We start from the raw sequence: 19,436 nt of genomic DNA on the forward strand, positions 1-19,436 counted from the left end.
CTAAGTTTCCTATGTACATATATAAATATACCACAGTGAATCTCACCATCATGTACATCCACAAGACACTAATTTAAAAAAAAATACTGCAAGTAAATAGCAGAAAGCTCAAAGTAGAGAAAAGGGAACAGGGGAGGGAAGAGGAAGCATAATGCAAAGTACTGGGGACTGAATTAAATTACATTCCATGCTTTTATAATTGTGTCAAAATGAATTCTAATGTTATATATAACTAATATGAGCCAATAAGAATGAAATAATCCCTATATGAAGACAAGAGCTGTTTGTATAATGAAAACATTTATGATGCAATGAAGAAATTTAAAATATTGGTGATTCTTAAGTTTTTCTGTTTCTTGAAACAAATCAACAACAGTAATACTTAAAGTATATTAATATTTATTTTCAACATTTCATCTCACATAGGAAATGGACATCTAGATCGAGGCATATGTGCTAGGAAACGTAGAAGTTATTGCAAACATATCATTTAATTACTACAATATCACAATGGGGTAAATCTCGGCAAATTTATTTCCAAAGAGAAACTGAGTCCAATTAATTTAGTTAACTTAGTTAAGGGAAAGTACCAACACCACTATGATAATGAAATTCTGACTGAATTCAAAGCTCAGGTCTTAAGGATCCACAGCATACACATCTGTCACCTGCAAGAGCACCCTGGCCTGAAGCAGTTCACCCTGACCTGCTCTTGCTTCATTAATGGCTACAGGGATTGAGCATTTCAACTTTTCTTGTACCTAAGGTTTTCCTATAATGCTGTAGGCTCCTTTGATCAGCATCTCCCCAGCTCTCCTTTCTACTCCACAGAAAGAATACAAAAGAAAAGATGCATAGAGTGGCAACTAACAATAGAACACTCAAGTCTTCTGCCACAAGGAAAAGCCCTAAATACCAGATGGTTGTCCCACATTACAGTTATATCTAGACATGGCTAATTGTATTGCACAGACTATGGAAGATCACAGGTTTGTTTTGCAGTCTTTAAATGTATTTATTTTAATAAAAATAATACCAGCCTCAATAATAAAAAGTTTTATAAAACAAAACTAGAACTGAAGTGGTCTTAACAGCAGACTCTGGGTATTTGCAAAATGAAAATTCAGAAGAAACAATTATTACTATTCTGAAGAGTGCAAACTGGTGGGGAGATTAACAGACTAAATTTTCTGTAATCACAAAAGCATGTATTTAGTTACTGTTATGTATAAGACACTTAATTAGGCATTTTATATTTATTGACATTTAGTTTCACATAATGATCTTAACTAAGGTACAGTTTGAAATCGCAATTTGTATTTGAGAAAAAAAGAACCGTAACATTTATTTACCATTACACAGTTTATTACAGAGGAAACAGGATTTGAATTAAATCCTCTGAAGATGACTCTTCACTCTGGGTAAATCTATAGTGGATGTTTTTCTCTCAAGTCCCCAATAAACCTTGGGTATCCTGGGCAAACTGACATTTGCTCAAAGACTCCTCAGTTTTTGATCATCCTGGTCACAGGAGTGATTTGTGTGGATTGTTCTAAATAACACATATGGGTGGCCAAGAGGCTTTGCTACTCTCTTCAGATCAGTGGCAGGGAAATATGAAGAAATGAGAGGGCACGGATATTTTAAACAATGATCCATCTTTATTTTGGTGCCAGAGATTGAATCCAGGAGTATTTAATCACTAAGCCACATCCCCAACTCCCTGTTTTCGTTTTTTAAATTTTGAGACAGGATCTTGCTAAATTGCTGAGGCTGGCTTTGAATTTGTGATCCTCCTATCTCCTATCTCAGCCAGAGCTCCTGGGATTACAGGTGTGCCACCACGCTCAGCATAACAATTCTCCATCTTTACAAGGGATTCGATGTCTATCTTTGAGAATATGAGGAAGAATAAATGGGTACAAAAGCATCTCTCCTAACTTAAACCAGATACACCATAGTGTATCTCATCTCAAGGATGAGTAGAAATTCTCAAGTAGAGAAGGGAGACCACAGGGATGAAAGACCACAGGATGAAAGGTGCAGATGTGTTCAGAAGCAGGAGAGGAGCCTCTAGACAAGGAATCCAAAAGTAGGAGATGAGGGAATAAGAAAATTCAGCAGTTTGGTAGGCACAGTGTCATGGGGGCTGGACATTTATAAAGATTGAAATATGCATAAGCAGGCTGAGAAAAATAACATTTAGAGAATTTGTAGATGAGTGACCCATGGTTTGTGACGTTGAGAAATGAGACTATGCCTGCTTCATAGTCGAGAAAAACCCCAACACGACGGGGAGGAATAGCCATAAAGAGGGCCAACACCTTAGGATCAGAGCTGGAAGAATCCTCAAAGACGATATATTCAAAGTTATTCTGTAAACCTATAACCCAGTAGCCGTACTTAGGTCTGTATGTGGAGGACACATTTGTATGATTCGCATCTTTTCTCTCAGCATACTTTGCAGAACGTTTTCTACAGTGTACTCCCAGGATCCAGCTGGTCTTTTTGGATACATCAACTTCCCAGTAATGTTTCCCTGAAGAGAAATGTTGGGAGCTTAAGATGCCACAATCGTAACGCTTAAGTGGCCAAATACACACGCTTGTCACTTGTCTCTCATCTTCCGAAAGTGCAAGATTCAAATTTAAGTTGCCTGGATTCAATGTTAAGTCCACTGCAAGGGAAAACGAAAAAAGATCAGTGACAGACATGGAACAGGTTTATCTGGTCTCACTGTGAAGAGGGCACGTGGGAAATGCACTTGGAGCAAAGTTGGGTTGATGGATTGGGGGAGGGGTGGAATGCTAGAGAAATGTCTGTGAGACCACAAGAGGCTCAGATGATAAGATCTCATTAAACACAAGCTTCTGAGGTGATCCAAATACAGTGATCTGAAGACCCTGCAACTTCTTACCCCAGTAGCATTGGGCATCTGTTAGCTCTGAAATGAGAAAAGATGCAATGATTTTGATTAGAAGCAAAGAAAACTAGAAGCACCAATATCTATCTCTTATCCATAATAGAGGCAAGGGATGGCATATGGTGAAGCTGTGAACTGCAAATGAGAGGATGAGCCAGATGCCTGGCCATTCTCCTTCACTCCTGATCATATCCTCTATGTCACAGAAGACCCTTTCTCTGACCTCCCTCCTCTCTTCCATCCTCATTCTTAGACTAGACCTGCTACCCTTGATGCCACAAAAATTCCTTATCCATACTCTTCCCCTGCTCTACTGACCTCTGAAGCTCTGCAGCATCCCCCTCAGATCTGGAGCACGGAATACAGTCTTCAGCTTCTTGGAGACAGTTTTTGGCTTCTTCAGAGTCCAGATCTCACTCCTAGGAATGACAGAATATCTTTTTTTTTTTTTTTTATAAGATATATATTTTTTTTTAATTTTTTAATGTTTATTTTTTAGTTTTCAGCGGACACAACATCTTTGTTTGTATGTGGTGCTGAGGATCGAACCCGGGCCGCACGCATGCCAGGCAAGTGCGCTACCACTTGAGCCACATCCCCAGCCCATGACAGAATATCTTTACCCCCACATTTTTCATCTTGTGTCCCGCCAACACCACTGCCTTCTTATCCTTCCACATCATGGATACCTCTTCCCTAAAGAACCCAAGGGAAAAAGCTTCGAAAGTGGAGTCAGAAGAAATACACTGTGTGAAATATGCTCCCACGTACCCGCTGTGTGACCTTGGGAGGATCTGCACCTCTTGAAAGCAATAGTTCCCTCTTCTAAAAATGGAATACTTGATACTTCATGGAAATAATTCAAAATTAGATGAAATAATGCATAGAAAAAGTCTTTGCTACTTCTGAAAAAGTTACATGATATGGAAAAGTCCTTTCACTTCAGTGGGTCTCTCTGGGAGGGCCAGGTACGTGGATGCCTGAGCAATCAACAGTGAAGCTGCAGGTCCTGGTTGTGACATGGGTACTCTGTGTGTACCAGTCCAGAGCCTGAATCCCAGAGTCCACATTAGAGATTTCAGATTCTATGGGGAAGTTACAAACACTTGGCAAAGAAGCTATGATTACCGAAGTGAATATGGTCAGAATTTCTTGTGTTTGTGTAGAATTTGATGCCACCAGGTGGGTTGGCAACCACAGACACAAGGACTAAGTTTTTTTCATATGAGTTTCTAAAGCAAATAAACAAAAAGAGATTAATTATTGGCAACATGGGTCAAAGCCACTAACTCCAAGGCTTGGTTCTGTCTTAAGAAATATAGTGAGAACTGTATAGAATGACCCGATTCCTTCTATTCCCATGTAAGAAAAGAAAATATAAGAAACTGTCCCTTCCAAGTGTGGTGATGCATGCCCATAATCCCAGAGTCTTGGGGATCTCAAGTTTGAGGACAGCCTTGGCAATATAATGAGACCCTGTCTCAAAAGGGCTGGGGTAGAGCTCAGTGGCAAAGCACCGTTGAGTACCTGAGTACCTTGAGTACCTGAGTACCACCCTAGTACCAGAAGAAAAAGGAAGAGGAGGAGGAGTGGGGGAGGAGAAGAAAAAAAGATATTCCCTATGGTCTATTTTAGGACTTGACAGAGCCCTTTATGTGGTAAGACAGCACTTGAGAAATAAGGGACCCAGAACTGTGTGCAGGGACCAAGGGTAAGTGAAATGAGGGAAGTCTCAGGAGTCCTAGTGTGGAACTCCTTACCCCTAATAAACTTTCTGACCATAACTCTGAACTCCAACCACCAAATTCACCAACATAGAATCTGTTCAGTTCTCAGTAGATATGGAACACTCAGAGCCTCACCTATAGCCAATAAGTGAAGATAATACAGCATCCAAATTTCCCTGACATGGGACATTTTTTCATTCTGACTGAAATGTTTCTAATGGCTACAAACCTTCCTTTATAGTATAAAAGCACTATTCGTTGTCACCCATATGTACCATTTCATGATTCCACTTGTGTCCTAGGAAGAAGAGAAAATATAGAAATCAGATCATTATTATCCAAAGTACATGTATGAAGACACAAATTGGTGTGAATATACTATGTATGCAACCAGAGATATGAGAAGTTGTGCTCTATATATGTAATAAGAATTGTAATGCATTCTGCTGTTATATATAAATAAAAAAGAGAAAGAAAAAAAAGTATTAGGATTAAACTGGGGATAGTGGTTCAAGCCTGTAAACCGAATGATTTAGGAGGCTGAGGCAGGAGGATCTCAAGTTCAAGGACAGCCTCAGTAATTTGGCAAGGCCCTTAGCAACTTGGCCAGGCATTGTCTCAAACAGAAAATCAAAAGGGTTGGGGATAAAACATCCCTGAGTCCAATCCCCAGAACCAAAAGAAAAAGCTTTAGGCTTACAGCAGGATTCATGAAAGAAAGAATAGACAAATATGAAAGACAATCAGACAAATCAAAACAGAGTTCTTTAAAAATATCAACAAAATGAACATGCCTTCAGCTAGACATATGAAGAAAAACAGAGAGGAGATGAATTGGTAAAATTAAGAATGAAAGATGAGGCATCACTATTGATCTTACACAAATTAAAAAGTGTAAGGGGTTTGGGGTGTATCTCAGTGGTAGAGAGCTTGCCTAGCATGTGTGAGGCCCTGGGTTTAATCCACAGCACCAGGGACAAAAAAAAAACTGCAGATTATAAACAGTTCTACACCAATAAATTAGATAACCTAGATGAAATGAACAAATCTTAGAAATACAGAAACTACCAATACTAATTGAAGAAGACAGAAAATATAGATAGATACAAAACATGTAAAGAAATTACATTGGAAGTCAAAGACTTTCTACCAAAAAATCACCAGATGATTTCATTGGTGAATTCTGCTGGAGACTTTAATATATATGTCAATATTTTGTGATAGTAAAAGCAAATGTGACTCCATTTTATTTTGTGACTCCATTCTGTAAAACAACCATGCCAAGTAGAAGGGTCATGACTGGGGCAAGATGTTCTTTTCCTTTTGCTATAGAAACCTTTAAGAACATGGAACTACCTAATGGGGCATTGTTTCTGTTACTAGGGTAATGGGGTTCTGTTTATGTAACTGGGGTGACTGGGCTAACTGTGATTGGTTAGGCTTCCTGCCGCTTGACTATACTCTTCTGCTTCTGTAACCTGGCTTGCTTGCATTGGCTAGACCCCTGAACATCCCTTTTGTGGTTTTCAGGCTTATAAGGAGTGCCCTTGCAATTGTTCAGGGCTGATCAGGGGAACAGCTTTATGTTCTGGTCAGTCGCCACCAGTGTACTTCAATAAAGACTTGATTCGATTATATGTGAGTGGTCTGGAAGTCAGTTTATGAAACCCCAGGATGAAGCTTTAACTATAACAATTTCACGAATTCTTCCAAAAAACAGAAGAGGAGGAAACACTTCCCAACATAGTATCTGAGGCCAGCCCTACCCTGATACTAAAATCACACAAAGATATCACAAGTTAAAACAAAACAAAAAACAATCCCCCAGCCAATATTCCTTATGAAGATAGACATAAAATTTTTCTTTTTTTTTTTTTTGTTTGATTTTTTTTTTTTAATTTTTTATTGTTGGTTATTCAAAACATTACATAGTTCTTGATATATCATATTTCACCCTTTGATTCAATGGGTTATGAGCTCCCATTTTTACCCCATATACAGATTGCAGAATCACATCAGTTACACATCCATTGATTTACATATTGCCATACTAGTGTCTGTTGTGTTCTGCTGCCTTTCCTATCCTCTACTATACATAAAATTTTTCAAAAAATACTGAAAAAAATCAAATCTAGGAAAAAAATCATGACTACTCTAAGCATGATGGGATTTAATTCAAAAATGCAAGTATGGTCAGCCAAGAAAATGAATCAATGTAATACTTCACATTAATAGAATAAAGAATAAAAACTGCATAATGATCCCCAAGGAGGCAAAAAAAAAAAAGTACTTGATAAAATTTCACATGCTTTCAAGATAAAAGCAAAAGAGGAAGGGTCAACAAATTAAGAGCAAAAAGGAGCTGCTTTTTCCTGATCAAGGGCATCTACAAAACCCTAGCGCTAGCACATACTAAATCGTCAAAACCTGAATGCCTTTCCCCCAAGATCAGGAAAAAGGTGAGAATGAATGCCTTCATCACTCCTATTCAACATAGACTATTATTAGCTATAAAAATAAAGCAACAGGCTTGTTTCCAGAACCTCAGATGAGGTGATTCCTCTACCTGCAGTAGCTCCAGTGTTGACCATTGACTCCGACGCTCTAGATCTGAGAGGAGCTCTTTCACCAACTGCTTCTGATAGACCAGCTCATCCTCTGCTTCTGCCAAGCTATCCAGTGTCGTCTTCTCCTCCCGATCCAATCTTTGTAGCTCTCGTTCTTCCTCGCTGTCCAGGATTCTTCTAAGATGATTAAATTCCATTTGTATCCTTTTTCTCTCATTCTCTACCTGACACTGCAAAGATAGGCAGAGAGAGAGAGAGAGATGCAATGAGTCTGTTGAGGGTCTACGGTGTAATATATTAGGAGCCAGGAGGAAAACATTTTTCAGGAACTTCGAGCCAGGAGTATAGAAGCAGGAGAGCAATTCTGGGGGAATTGGTTTTTATTTCTCCCTACTATTTTCCTTTCAGTACCTACTAAAGCAATGACCTCAGACAATATTTCCTAGGCCCACACTCATTGGGGCTTGACTTGTAAACTGTTACCCCAGATACTCATGACTACCCATTATCATGCTCCTCGTTTTTGAACCTTGAAGAAATCTTTGGTCTTTTGCCCAGTGCCCTCCTACAAAGTGTAGGAGCTTCAGAGGAAAAGAAAAAGGGAAGACAGTATTCTCTAGGCTTCTGCACCATGCAGTCCATCACAGTGCTCAATTTCAAATATTTTGTGTACCATGACATATCCGCTCTCCAGCCCTCCCCCACAACAAGAAACTAATCAAATGGCTGCTGGATTTATTCTGAGTCGGGGGACAAAGATGTAGGGGCTCCTTGGATTAGAACCAAAGGTCCTGCCCAAGTTTCCTGTGTAAGAATCTCTCAGGGAGAGTTTTTTCCTGCCTTCCAAGAAGTGATCTCTTCTTGGATATCAGCTTCCAACTTCTCAGCTTCTTCTTGTTCCTTCCTCAGCCTCTTGAGAACTGCTTGGAGCTTGTCCTGTGGGAGAGGAATCACACCAGAATCAAGCGTGGAGGTTTCTCCATCCTTGGACAGAGGATGAACCTGGATAAAACCAGGTTGACCTCAGAAGACAATAGAGTTTACAAAAGCTGTGAGATTGATGATTAAAATCTATGACATGGGAGGAAATTGGAAGTGAATGTATTCATTATTCCTGGGGGACGAAAATGATGATCTCACCAACAGCAGCCTGCTTCTCTTTTCTTAGGGTGAGTACAGACTCTACAGCACATTCAACCACATTCAACCCACAATGTTCCCCCCATGATCATCCTGCTGAAAGGAGCAGTTACAGCTAAATTTGAGAAAGAATTCTCTACTTACAATGAAAGGAAGACTCACCACCACCACCACCACTACCAAATCTACTCTGGCTAAGACCCTAGGATCACCCCTTATGTAAATGAAGGGAATATACAGACTCCAGGTATTAGAAACTGAATGTAGGGTCAACATGAGTAAAGAAAAATGGAAAAGTGAGATTTCTTACTCAGGACCACCTTTTGCCCTTTCTCTCTCCATCAAGGGACCTACCTGACATTCCTTGGTCACTTCATCCATGAGTAATGTTCGGTGCCCACGGTGCTCTTGAGAACGCTCACAAAGCCAGCAAATTACCTTCCTATCCTCCACACAGAAGAGTAGGAGTTTCTCTCCATGGCATGCACATAAGTCTGCATTTTGCACAGTGCTAGGGCTCAACTTGACTTCCCTGAGTCCTTCTGCTACGTCAGCTGGAGGCTGATTAGCTTTGGTATTTCCAAATAAGTTCCTGGTACTACATATGAAACACCTGTTTTCCCCTCCTGGACTGGTCACAGATTTCTTGTTCCTAGAGATGCATGTTTGGCAATAGCTGTGACCACAGCCTAGAGTCAGTAGCTCTGTTAAATGCTTTAGGCAGATGGGACATTTTGCCTTTTCTTGTGTGTTCACCAGGGTTTTTGAAGCCATTGCATTTCTTCCCTGGCTTCCTCCGGTTATAACTCCTGATGCTTTTCTTGTGTAGATCCTTCTGGATGACTAGGCAAATTAAAAAAGGATGGTGTTAGAATGGCAAGAATAAGGATTCTAACTGTGTGCACATTAAAGACTGATCAAGACCACACTCTGGAGGAACCAAAAGAAGGAGAGGGAGAAATCAGAAATGAAATTCAATGGCCCAGTTGAGCCACTGATTCCCCAGGGTTTTTGTTCTTGCTCTTTGCTGATCTTCCTATTGATATTTGCATGGCTTTTATACTTCCTTCAACTCTCTCCTTACATGGTTCCTCATTAGACAGGACTGCTCTAACTCATCTATTGAACAACAAATGCATCACTGAATGAATGCACATTAGCCATCACAAAATCTTATATGTGTGAATGCTTGGCACCCAGTGCAGCAATATTCAGAGTTGGCACTTTAAGGAAATGATTGGATCATGAAAGCTTTGACCTCAATACTAGATTAATCCACTGATAGCTGAATGAACCACTGGAAGGTGGTGGAAACTATATGCAGGTAGGGCTTGGTTGGGGAAGTATGTCCTTGGGACTTAACTTGTCCCTAGATTTTCCCTCATAATCTTTGTCATCTTTCTGGATACCATGAGCTGAGTAGTTTTCCTCTGCAATGCCCTTCCACCTGCCTCACCTGGGGCCCAAAGCAATGGAGCTGGCCAACCGTGGACTGAAACCTCTGAAATCATAAGTGAAAACAAGCCTTTTCTCCTTTATCTTGTTATGCCTGGTATTTTGGTCATAGCAACCAAACATGACTAATATAATACCCAGTTCTAAGTTAGAGTAGAAGTGGAGGAATCCAGACCAGTTGTCGTGTTGAGTCTTGTGTTTGTAGGCGATGGGATTTTTATCTTGGTCTAAAAAATATGTCAGGGATGTTGACAGGAACCTAAAGATGTATATTTGTAGGTTTGGGGAGATGGTATAAATAAATCATATTCATCTCTGATACCTAAGAAAATAAATTCCAGTGGGATAACTGTTGGTCAGAAGAGAGATGTCTCAATATCATAAAGGGAGACCATAGCATGGAGAGATATTTTAATCCATATTTATATATTTGATGTGAGTTATTTATATATTCATTCACCAAAACAAATTATCACTGAAGATAAATTGTCTTCAATGAATAAAATCTAGAAAATGGATTAAAATCAAAAGTCCAAAATTGAACATAAACAGATAACACTGGCCATAATAAACTTAGTGGTCAAGTAAACAAGACAGAAGCTAGTTAAATAATCTTTTTTTTTTTTAACACTTATTTTTTAGTTGTAACTGGACATAATATCTTTATTTTATTTATTTATTTTTATGTGGTGCTGAGGATCGAACCTAGGGCCTTGCACATGCTAGGTGAGCACTCTACCGCTGAGCCACCATCCCAGCCCCTTAAATAATCTTTAACAAAGGTGTAAAAGTATAAGCACTACTATACAGAGGTATATGCTTTGAGGAAATCCAATAATGTGCCAAAGGGAATATCCAAGATATTCTCCTTAAATGGTTAAAAGGTGAATTGAAAGCTGAATGATGAGAAGGGAATATGGAATGAGGAAGAGGAGAAATATTTTTAGGTAAATGGAATCACATTGGTAAATGCCCTGTGGAAAGAAGACAGCATCTCAAATTTCAAGTTGCAATTGTGGCTGGTGGGCAGAAAGTGATAATTTGCTTTGCTGAATGAATATATAAATAACTCACATCTAACAAGGTAATAAGCTAGGCCTTTAGCAATCCTGCAGGACCCGGCTATCTGACACTTCCCAAGTGAAGTGAAAGTGATGGTCTATTTCCAAAAGCAACACCCTCTTTCCATCATTAGATGGGAGGAAGGAGGACAAGTTGATGGAGGAAACAGAAGCAGAAAAAAAAAAAAAAAAAACTGAAGAAATATGATGAGGTAAAAGAAAGAAGATTGGGAATTAAATTGGACATGTGAGGGAAGAAAAGGATTATCACTAGGCATAAGGTCTTACTTCCAATACAAAGGACACTGGGATTACCTGCTCCTAGTATTTTCTTTTTTAAATTATGTTTTTTTGGCAAGCACAGACCTTGTTTTCACAAAAGAGTTGTGATATATATATATATGGACCCTTTAGGTCCTTAGAAACTGTGTTCTGACTCTAATAAGGTACTCAGTATGTTGGAATGAGGTTATGTAAGCTACATTAGTTTACATATACTTGTAAACTTTCCAACACATATAGTTGTTCTCTTTAAAAATGAGCTTTCGTGGGACTTGGTGGCGCATACCTGTAATCCCAGCAGCTCAGGAAGTTGAGGCAGGAGGATCGAGAATTCAAAGCTAGCCTTCCACAACTTAGCAAGACACTTAGCAATTCAGTGAGACCTTGTCTCTAAACAAAATATAAAAAAGGGCTGGGGATGTGGCTCAGTGGTTGAGCACCCCTGGGTTCAATCCTCAATACCAAAAAAGAAAAAAAAAAAAAAAAGATCCTTCAACAGAGGGATGGAATCCTTTTCATCATTGTGAGGATCCTCTCTGTGCTGGATGCTGTATGTCCCTGCCTGTATCCCCTTGTTAAGCAAATGAACTTGGATGTATGTGATGTTAACATGTGTGAGTTTCCTCTTCCACAACTTTCCACCAAGATGTTCTGCCTCATCTGGGACCCAGAGCAATGAAGTTGGCAGTCTATGGAATAAGACTTCTGAAACCATGAATGCTAAATAAACTTTTCCTACTCTAAAATTGTTCTTGTCAGGTTTTTTGGTTAAAGCAATGAAAAACAGACTAAAACAGTCCCCCACAAAGGTATGTTCAGCTGTGTGAATGTGACTTTATTTGGAAATAAGATTTTTGTAGATGTAATCAAGTTGAGGTCTTACAAGATAGGATGGGTCCTAAATCCAATGGCTTGCATCCTTGTAGAGAAGGGGACACACAGTCACATAAGGAAGCAGAGGCAGGATTTGGAGTGATAAAGCTGCAAGCCAAAGAATGCTTAGATTGCTAGAAACTACTGGAGGTTAGAGGAGGTATAAAACAGATTCTCATTTATAGCCTCCTGAAGGAACCAAGTCTACTATGAACTTGATTTTTAACTACTGGCCTCCTGAACTTTTGAGAGAATGAATTCCTGTTGTTTAAGGTAATCTAAAATATGGTAATTTTTACAATATACCTAGGAAACTAATACAGTTAAAAAGGTTTGAGCTGGGTGCCATCTATAATCCCAGTGACTCAAGTAGCTGAGGTAGGAGGGTCACCAATTTGAGGCCAGCCTGGGCAACTTGGTCTGTCTGAAGATGTAGTTCAGTGATGGAACACCCCTTGGGTTTAAAACCCAGTACTACCAAAAAAAAAAAAAAAAAAAAAGAAAAGAAAAATAAAAAGTTTCATAGTGTAAGACCTGCAATATGTGATAACCAATAAATACCATCTCCCAGCTCTTCAAAAGAATCATGGAGCATGATGAAAGATGTACAGAGATATTTCAGGCATAGGGATCAACTTGCTCCCTCAACCTCATCCATAAAATGAACCTAATAAGATTAAAATTGGGCTGGTGGGTTTAATCTAGACAATAGTCCAATACTAAAAGTCATCTAAAGGACAAATGCTGTTAGGTCCTGGCTACAGTGACTACCTATAGGTCATACCAGGCTCTCATGACTAGCAAGATTTACATGATATATACTCACTTGTTATGACTAAAGCTATGAACTGATCATATATGTGGAATTCTCTGTTATCTTTGCTTCCTCTTAGTATCTTACGGAAACTGAGAAACCCCAAGGACCTACAGAGGAGGAAGTAGTGGAAAATGCCTTCTGCCATGGAGCTGTGACCACATCTCCACAGCTGGGCGGCAAGTTGCTGACAAAGCAGCTGCCACCTTTACAGCCAAAGAATGAGGAAGGTACAGAGGAGTCAGATTCCCGAATGTGGGCAATGATTTCACTGCTGCCCAGGAGAAACCCAAGCCCAGCAGCATGCAGGGAAGTAGAGAAGAAAACATGAGTGGCATCTTTCTGATAGAATTCCCAGGTCACCTGGCTACTGTGAAGTAGGAACTCCTGAAACAGAGATCTCTGAAATAAAAAGGTTTATTGAGCCATTACAGATGCTGGTCAACAAGAATCAGTCCCAGGACAAGTTCCCTCGGCTAGGTGGCAGTTGGAAAAATGTCTGCCAGATCTAAGCCAGAGAATTTTATAATGAAAACAGAAGGAAGGAAGGCAGAGAGGGGTTATTTACACTGAATCTACATGGGTTATTAAAAAGAAGGGCAGGCTTACACCACCTTTTGGGATAGATGGGCAGTATGGAACCTTGAAGGGTTGAGAGGATTTAAGGTTTTAATTGTCATGAATGTAAAATGGTGCTTTGGTGTTTGTGGCCTGTAGCTTGTAACTAATTAACCTCCTTGCCACCTTCTCTCTCTTCCCACCTCCACTCCACTTTGTAATTAAATTTAGGGCACCTCAGAAGTCTTTCCTTATCACTACATGGGTGTCAAGTGATTGCACCCAACACTTGAGTCTTTCCCTACCATCTGCACTAGTGTAAATGCAAACTATGTCTCTCTGCAGGTTAAGTAGTAAAATTGGAGTGTGTTTTAAGAAGTGAACTTTAGGGAAGACTGTCCTTTGAAGTTTTCAGACAGTCAATGAATTCCCAAGTCACTTTTTACTATGGTACCATTTTCAATTAGGATAAGTTGAGAGTGTTTTCTTCAAGTTAGCTTCAACCACGTCCACTGCCACCACACTGTTACAAGCCACCTGTTTATTCTGCCTGCCTGGGTTCCAGAAAATTGTCTACTGCTGGTGTTCCTAATACTTTCATTGTCTTTCTTACTGGGCTCTCTTCACTGTTTTCTTAGGATACTGACTGCAGGGAGCCTCTTAAAAGCAGATGACAATCAAGTCACTCCTCTGCTCAAACCCAGCTTTAATGATGGTCCAGTTAGGGCTAGATCATACCTCTCCTTTCCCAGCAGCATCCCTCTGAGCCCACCTGCTATTCTCACTGCAAACTCTTGCCCAACCAACCCTGTCCTACTTTCAATGTCTGAGAAAATCCTAGCCTGTATTAAAAGAGTTTAAATTCCTCACATTCTTCAGATTCTATTCAAAGTTCTCCTTACAAGGAGGGATAGATGAAAAATTACTTAAATTTGAAAGGCCTTTTTCAGGTCTCTTTTGAACCCATAACAGCACAATTCACAGTAGCCAAGCTGCAGAACAAATCTATGTGCCCTTCAACAGATGAATGAATGTATCTATACATATAGATACATACATAGCACATGTTTATGTATATCATGCTAAGGGAAACAAGCCAGTCTCCAAAAAAATCAAAAGTCAAATGCTTTATCTGATATTGTAACAGTGGTCCCTTCACCTTCTGAATGTAGCCGTCATTGCTCTAAGGCTGTTTTTGTTGTTGTTTTTGTTTTGATGTTTTTTTTCTCTCTGCTCTTCTCTCCCCCTCCCTAACAAGATTAGGGAGAAAGTGTTCTTTTCTTCCCCTAGTTAACTGCCCTTGAACACACCCACTATAGGAAGGAGATGACTGCTGAGGATCTGAGAAGTGAATATCTCCCAAATTAACAAGTGAATCCTAACAGGCCACCAGGGTACCCTGGGACCCTCTAGCAGAGCACACCTGGAACATAACCCTTGAAGGATTCCTTTAAAACCCCACAGCCCCTCCTGAGCAATAGAGTCACAGCCTTTGGGATAGAAGTCCCCTGTGTTTCTCCTTTGCTAGCAAAGCAATAAAACTTCTTTTTCCTTTTTCTCAAAACCATGTCCTCATTATTAAATTGGCATTGATAGGCTTTGGGCACAGGGACTGAGCTTTCAGTTACAATATGTGGAAGTTAATCCAACCTAGTGGGAGATAAGATCAATGGAGTAGACAAAGTGGACTGAGGGAGGAGGTATGGGATAAGGAAAGAACAGTGGAGTGAATCTAATCTAATTTTCCTATGTTCATATATGAGTATCCCACAGTGAATCTCACTATCATGTACATTTTGAAGACACTAATTAAAAAAAAAAACTAAGTAAATAGCAGAAAGATCAGTAGAGTATAGGGAGGGGAACAGGCAGAGGGAAGAAGGGAACAGGCAAAGGGAGAAATAGAGGGAAAGGAGAAGTACTGAGGACTGAATCACAACAAATTATAATCCATGCTTTTGTAAATTTGTCAAAATGAATCCTAATGTTATGTAAAACTAAAAAGAACCAATAAAGAAAAAAAAATAAAACAACCCTGTAATATCGGTAATTTTGTATCTTCTATCTTCTTATGTGTGTATACACACACACACACACACACATATATGTATATACGTATATATATATGTATATATGAATAATATATTTTGTATATTCTTATATATCTTCTTGTATATTCTATTAATTACTTATTGTTTGTTTTCATTCCCTAACTAGGATGTAAGCTCCTATATGTATTTCATATTTATTAAAAGTTGAATGAATGGGGCTGGGGATGTGGCTCAAGCGGTAGCACGCTCGCCTGGCATGCATGCGGCCCGGGTTCGATCCTCAGCACCACATACAAACAAGGATATTGTGTCCACCGAAAACTAAAAAATAAATATTAAAATTCTCTCTCTCTCTCTCTCTCTAAAAAAAAAAAAAAAAAAAGTTGAATGGATGGTCACTGAAGCTTTTCACATCAGCAACCTGCTTTAGTTCCTTCAAATTGAGCTTTTTATAACTAAGTCAGTCCATTTTGGCCTGTATCTTGCTAGATCAGCATCTGGGCAGAAGCAAACCCTCCCCAGGAGTCAGGCAGACTCATAGCAAGGCAGGTACAGTCAACTCTGAGAAATGGGAGTGAGGGACAGCATGGTGGGTATCAGAATGCACCTAACACCCATCAAGGCCAATTGCTCACAAGTGAGCCTCAAATGGGAAATACTCAGGGTCAACAGACAGCAAGTTGATTAGCAAGACCATTGCAACTTTAGGTTCTCCCTGAAAATAACCTACTCTTGATAATTAGCTCTGAGCAAAGAAAATAGTAATAAATGGAGGTAACAATCAATGCAAAGGTGCGGGGTAGGATTAAAAAAAAAAAAGAGGACATAAAGGAAATGAAAATTTAATACAGAAGTTCCACATACCTTTCCAGGCTGTCACTCTCTAAACCACCTTTTGTCTCACAAGCTTGTCACTCCAAAATTCCTAGGAAATCTCTACATCTTAAAGTTTTTTTTTTTTCTTTTTTTTTTTATTGGTTGTTCAAAACATTACAAAGCTCTTGACATATCATATTTCATACATTAGATTCAAGTTGGTTATGAACTCTCAATTTTACCCCTAATACAGATTGTAGCATCACATCGGTTACACATCCACATTTTTACATAATGCCCTATTAGTAACTGTTGTATTCTGCTACCTTTCCTATCCTCAACTATCTCCCCTCCCCTCCCCTCCCATCTTCTCTCTCTACCCCATCTACTGTAATTCATTTCTCTCCTTGTTTATTTTCCCATTCCCCTCACAACCTCTTATATGTAATTTTGTATAACCATGCTGGTCTCCCTCCATTACCATGCAATTTCCCTTTTCTCTCCCTTTCCCTCCCACCTCATGTATCTGTTTAATGTTAATCTTTTCTTCCTGCTCTTCCTCCCTGCTTTGTTCTTAGTTGCTCTCATTATATCAAAGAAGACATTTGGTATTTGTCTTTTAGGGATTGGCTAGCTTCACTAAGCATAATCTGCTCTAGTGCCATCCATTTCCCTGCAAATTCCATGATTTTGTCATTTTTTAGTGCTGCGTAATACTCCATGGTGTATAAATGCCACATTTTTTTAATCCATTCATCTATTGAAGGGCATCTGGGTTGGTTCCACAGTCTAGCAATTGTGAATTGTGCTGCTATGAACATCAATGTAGCAGTATCCCTGTAGTGCGCTATTTTAAGGTCTTCAGGGAATAGTCGGAGAAGGGCAATAGCTGGGTCAAATGGTGGTTCCATTCCCAGCTTTCCCAGGAATCTCCACACTGCTTTCCAAATTGGCCGCACCAGTTTGCAGTCCCACCAGCAATGTACAAGAGTACCCTTTTCCCCACATCCTCTCCAGCACTTGTTGTTGTTTGACTTCATAATGACTGCCAATCTTACTGGAGTGAGGTGGTATCTTAGGGTGGTTTTGATTTGCATTTCTCTGACTGCTAGAGATGGTGAGCATTTTTTCATGTACTTGTTGATTGATTGTATGTCCTCCTCTGAGAAGTGTCTGTTCAGGTCTTTGGCCCATTTGTTGATTGGGTTATTTGTTTTCTTATTGTTTAATTTTTTGAGTTCTTTGTATACTCTGGATATTAGGGCTCTATCTGAAGTGTGAGGAGTAAAAATTTGTTCCCATGATCTACATCTTAAAGTTAAACCTAAGTCCATTTACTTGTGATGACTATCTTGAGCACTGTTAATTTCTTCCTCCACCAATAAATGGATTAGGTAAAGAGAGAGGGTATTTTGAGAAACCTGTAATTTTTTAGGGGGACTTTCCTGCACTATCATTGATCAGATAATGAAGACTAGTTCAGTATGAGGATCCTAAGACTGACCAGACTGCTATAATCTCCTTGAGATCACCCTACTGATATCATTCCTACATACCTTCCCTTTTCCACTTCTCACAAAGTTTCCTTTAAAAAGTGCTGGGAGTCCCAAAAACCATCTCTCACTGTAGAAGTGACCCACATTTCCCCTTGAATACCTACCCCTTCCTAGCCTAAATAAATATCTGTGCCTCTACTGACACCTGCTGAAATTCTTTTCTATCAATTATACCAAAGACCCCACTGGTCCTGAGAAGTTTCCTTCTCTCTCTGAGAACCCCTTGGGACTCTCTTCTGATTATAACTCTTTTCCCAGAATAGGTGTGCACAAGAGAAAGAATGATGAACAATTTCCAAGGCAGGGGAGGATAGAGGATTACATGTACTTCTGAAGTGAGAGTAAGCAAGTCAGGTGAAGAGGCACACACCTGCAGACCCAGCTACTGAGGCAGGAGGGTCCCAAGTTGAAGGCCAGCCTGGCCAACCTTGCAAGACCCTGTCTCAAGAGGAAAAATAGAAAGGGCTAGGAATGCAGCTCAGGGGCGGAGCACTTGCCGGAAGCCCTGGGTTCTTTCCCCAGCACTGAAACAAAACATCAAAGTAATCAAGTGTATACAGAGAAAAACAAGCGACTGGAGCTCCAGGACACAAACTAAAAGGGGACAAAGAAGCAGACAGCAGTCAGGTCATCTAACCAGCTGTCCTGGGGTAGGCCAAGGGCTAGGGACAGGACAGGAAGCCAAAGCCTCTCCTTGGTGGCCAGGAGGCAGGTGAAAAGCGACATTCCATCTGCCATGGGCTGTGTTCTATCTGCTGCTAACAAGTTCACCTCAGGAGCTTGGGCTTTCACAAATCCAGGGTCCCTGAAATACAGGGACCCCTCTCCTCTGAGAAGGTAGAGTGGAACACACATGAAGAAGCCTTCTGTTTCTCTCTCTGAAAAACAGAGGCCAAGGAGATTCCATTTTCCCTCCTGAGGTAGAAAAATCAAACCTACAGAACAGGAAGGCTGTTTAACAGGGATGGACTTGGCCTGGAGAAACAAGCACTCCTCTAGGAAATAAACAAGACCTCGGCCTCCTCATCACTCTCTTTCAAGGCAGTTAAGACTGTCTGCACTCCCTTCAGAGCAGACCAGTCTCTGAGCAGGAATTAAACTCCCCCGACTGACTTCACTTGTTACTTTCCTCCCAGGGTCTCCCACCCTCTGCCCCCTCAAGCCTCCCCACACACCTTCAGGCCCCAGCAGGGAAATCTCAACTCCTGGTTAAAGTGGTGGAGAAAAGCCAGGGCAGGATTCACTCACCACAAGCTGCTCAGCTGCAAGTAGTCCCTCCCTCCCAAAAGCTGGCTGAGAAACGAAAGTGAAATTCTTGGGGCATACAGGAAGAGGAACAGGGAAGAAGTTTCTGGGCCAAAGAACCTGTGGATCTTCAGGCCACTGGGGAGAGGGTGATGGATTAACAGTGTTTCTCCACGGGAGAAAGAGAAATGTTCACTGCAGGGAAATTCTCAAACTCCAAAGAGATTTTTGGTTGTCATAACAGAGGCTGCTACTGGTGAAGCCAGAATTAGACAGGCAGTCAGCCTAGGTAGGTCAGGCTGGATCAAGGAGGCCAATTTTGAGTGAGTCCTGGAAGTTGGAGACAGTCCCTGAGGGACTGAAATGTT

At 40.3% G+C, this 19,436-nt stretch overlaps 1 protein-coding gene across 4 annotated transcripts; it reads right to left on the reverse strand.

Annotated features, from left to right (window-relative positions):
• Positions 1 to 1,641: 1,641 nt before the first annotated feature.
• Positions 1,642 to 19,112, reverse strand: Trim34 (tripartite motif containing 34). Of its 4 annotated transcripts, none has more exons than XM_027942598.2 (8): positions 19,072 to 19,112; positions 8,712 to 9,200; positions 8,058 to 8,153; positions 7,217 to 7,447; positions 4,926 to 4,948; positions 3,242 to 3,342; positions 2,918 to 2,944; positions 1,642 to 2,677 (listed from the first exon to the last, which is right to left on the reverse strand). In XM_027942598.2, exons 2-8 carry the CDS (start codon positions 9,129 to 9,131, stop codon positions 2,118 to 2,120), a joined length of 1,458 nt encoding a protein of 485 aa, XP_027798399.2. In that variant the 5' UTR covers positions 9,132 to 9,200; positions 19,072 to 19,112; the 3' UTR covers positions 1,642 to 2,117. The 4 variants fall into 4 exon arrangements, with proteins under 4 accessions (XP_027798399.2, XP_027798398.2, XP_071472528.1 ...); XM_027942597.2 differs by having other exon boundaries at positions 18,999 to 19,088; XM_071616427.1 differs by lacking the exon at positions 19,072 to 19,112 and adding an exon at positions 18,194 to 18,261.
• Positions 19,113 to 19,436: the final 324 nt, after the last annotated feature.

This window comes from Marmota flaviventris, chromosome 9 (genome assembly GCF_047511675.1).
Source record: "Marmota flaviventris isolate mMarFla1 chromosome 9, mMarFla1.hap1, whole genome shotgun sequence".
NCBI lineage: Eukaryota > Metazoa > Chordata > Mammalia > Rodentia > Sciuridae > Marmota > Marmota flaviventris.

Bases quoted from the DNA above. Each gene is read 5' to 3' on its own strand.
- Trim34 (XM_027942598.2), bottom strand. From the start codon at position 9,131: ATGGCTTCAAAAACCCTGGTGAACACACAAGAAAAGGCAAAATGTCCC. The intron at 8,154-8,711 runs GTAGGTCCCTTG...CCTCTCCCACAG, and splicing joins AAGTGACCAAGGAATGTCAG to GACAAGCTCCAAGCAGTTCT. The intron at 2,945-3,241 runs GTCAGTAGAGCA...TTCTCATTTCAG, and splicing joins GATGCTGCAGAGCTTCAGAG to AGCTAACAGATGCCCAATGC.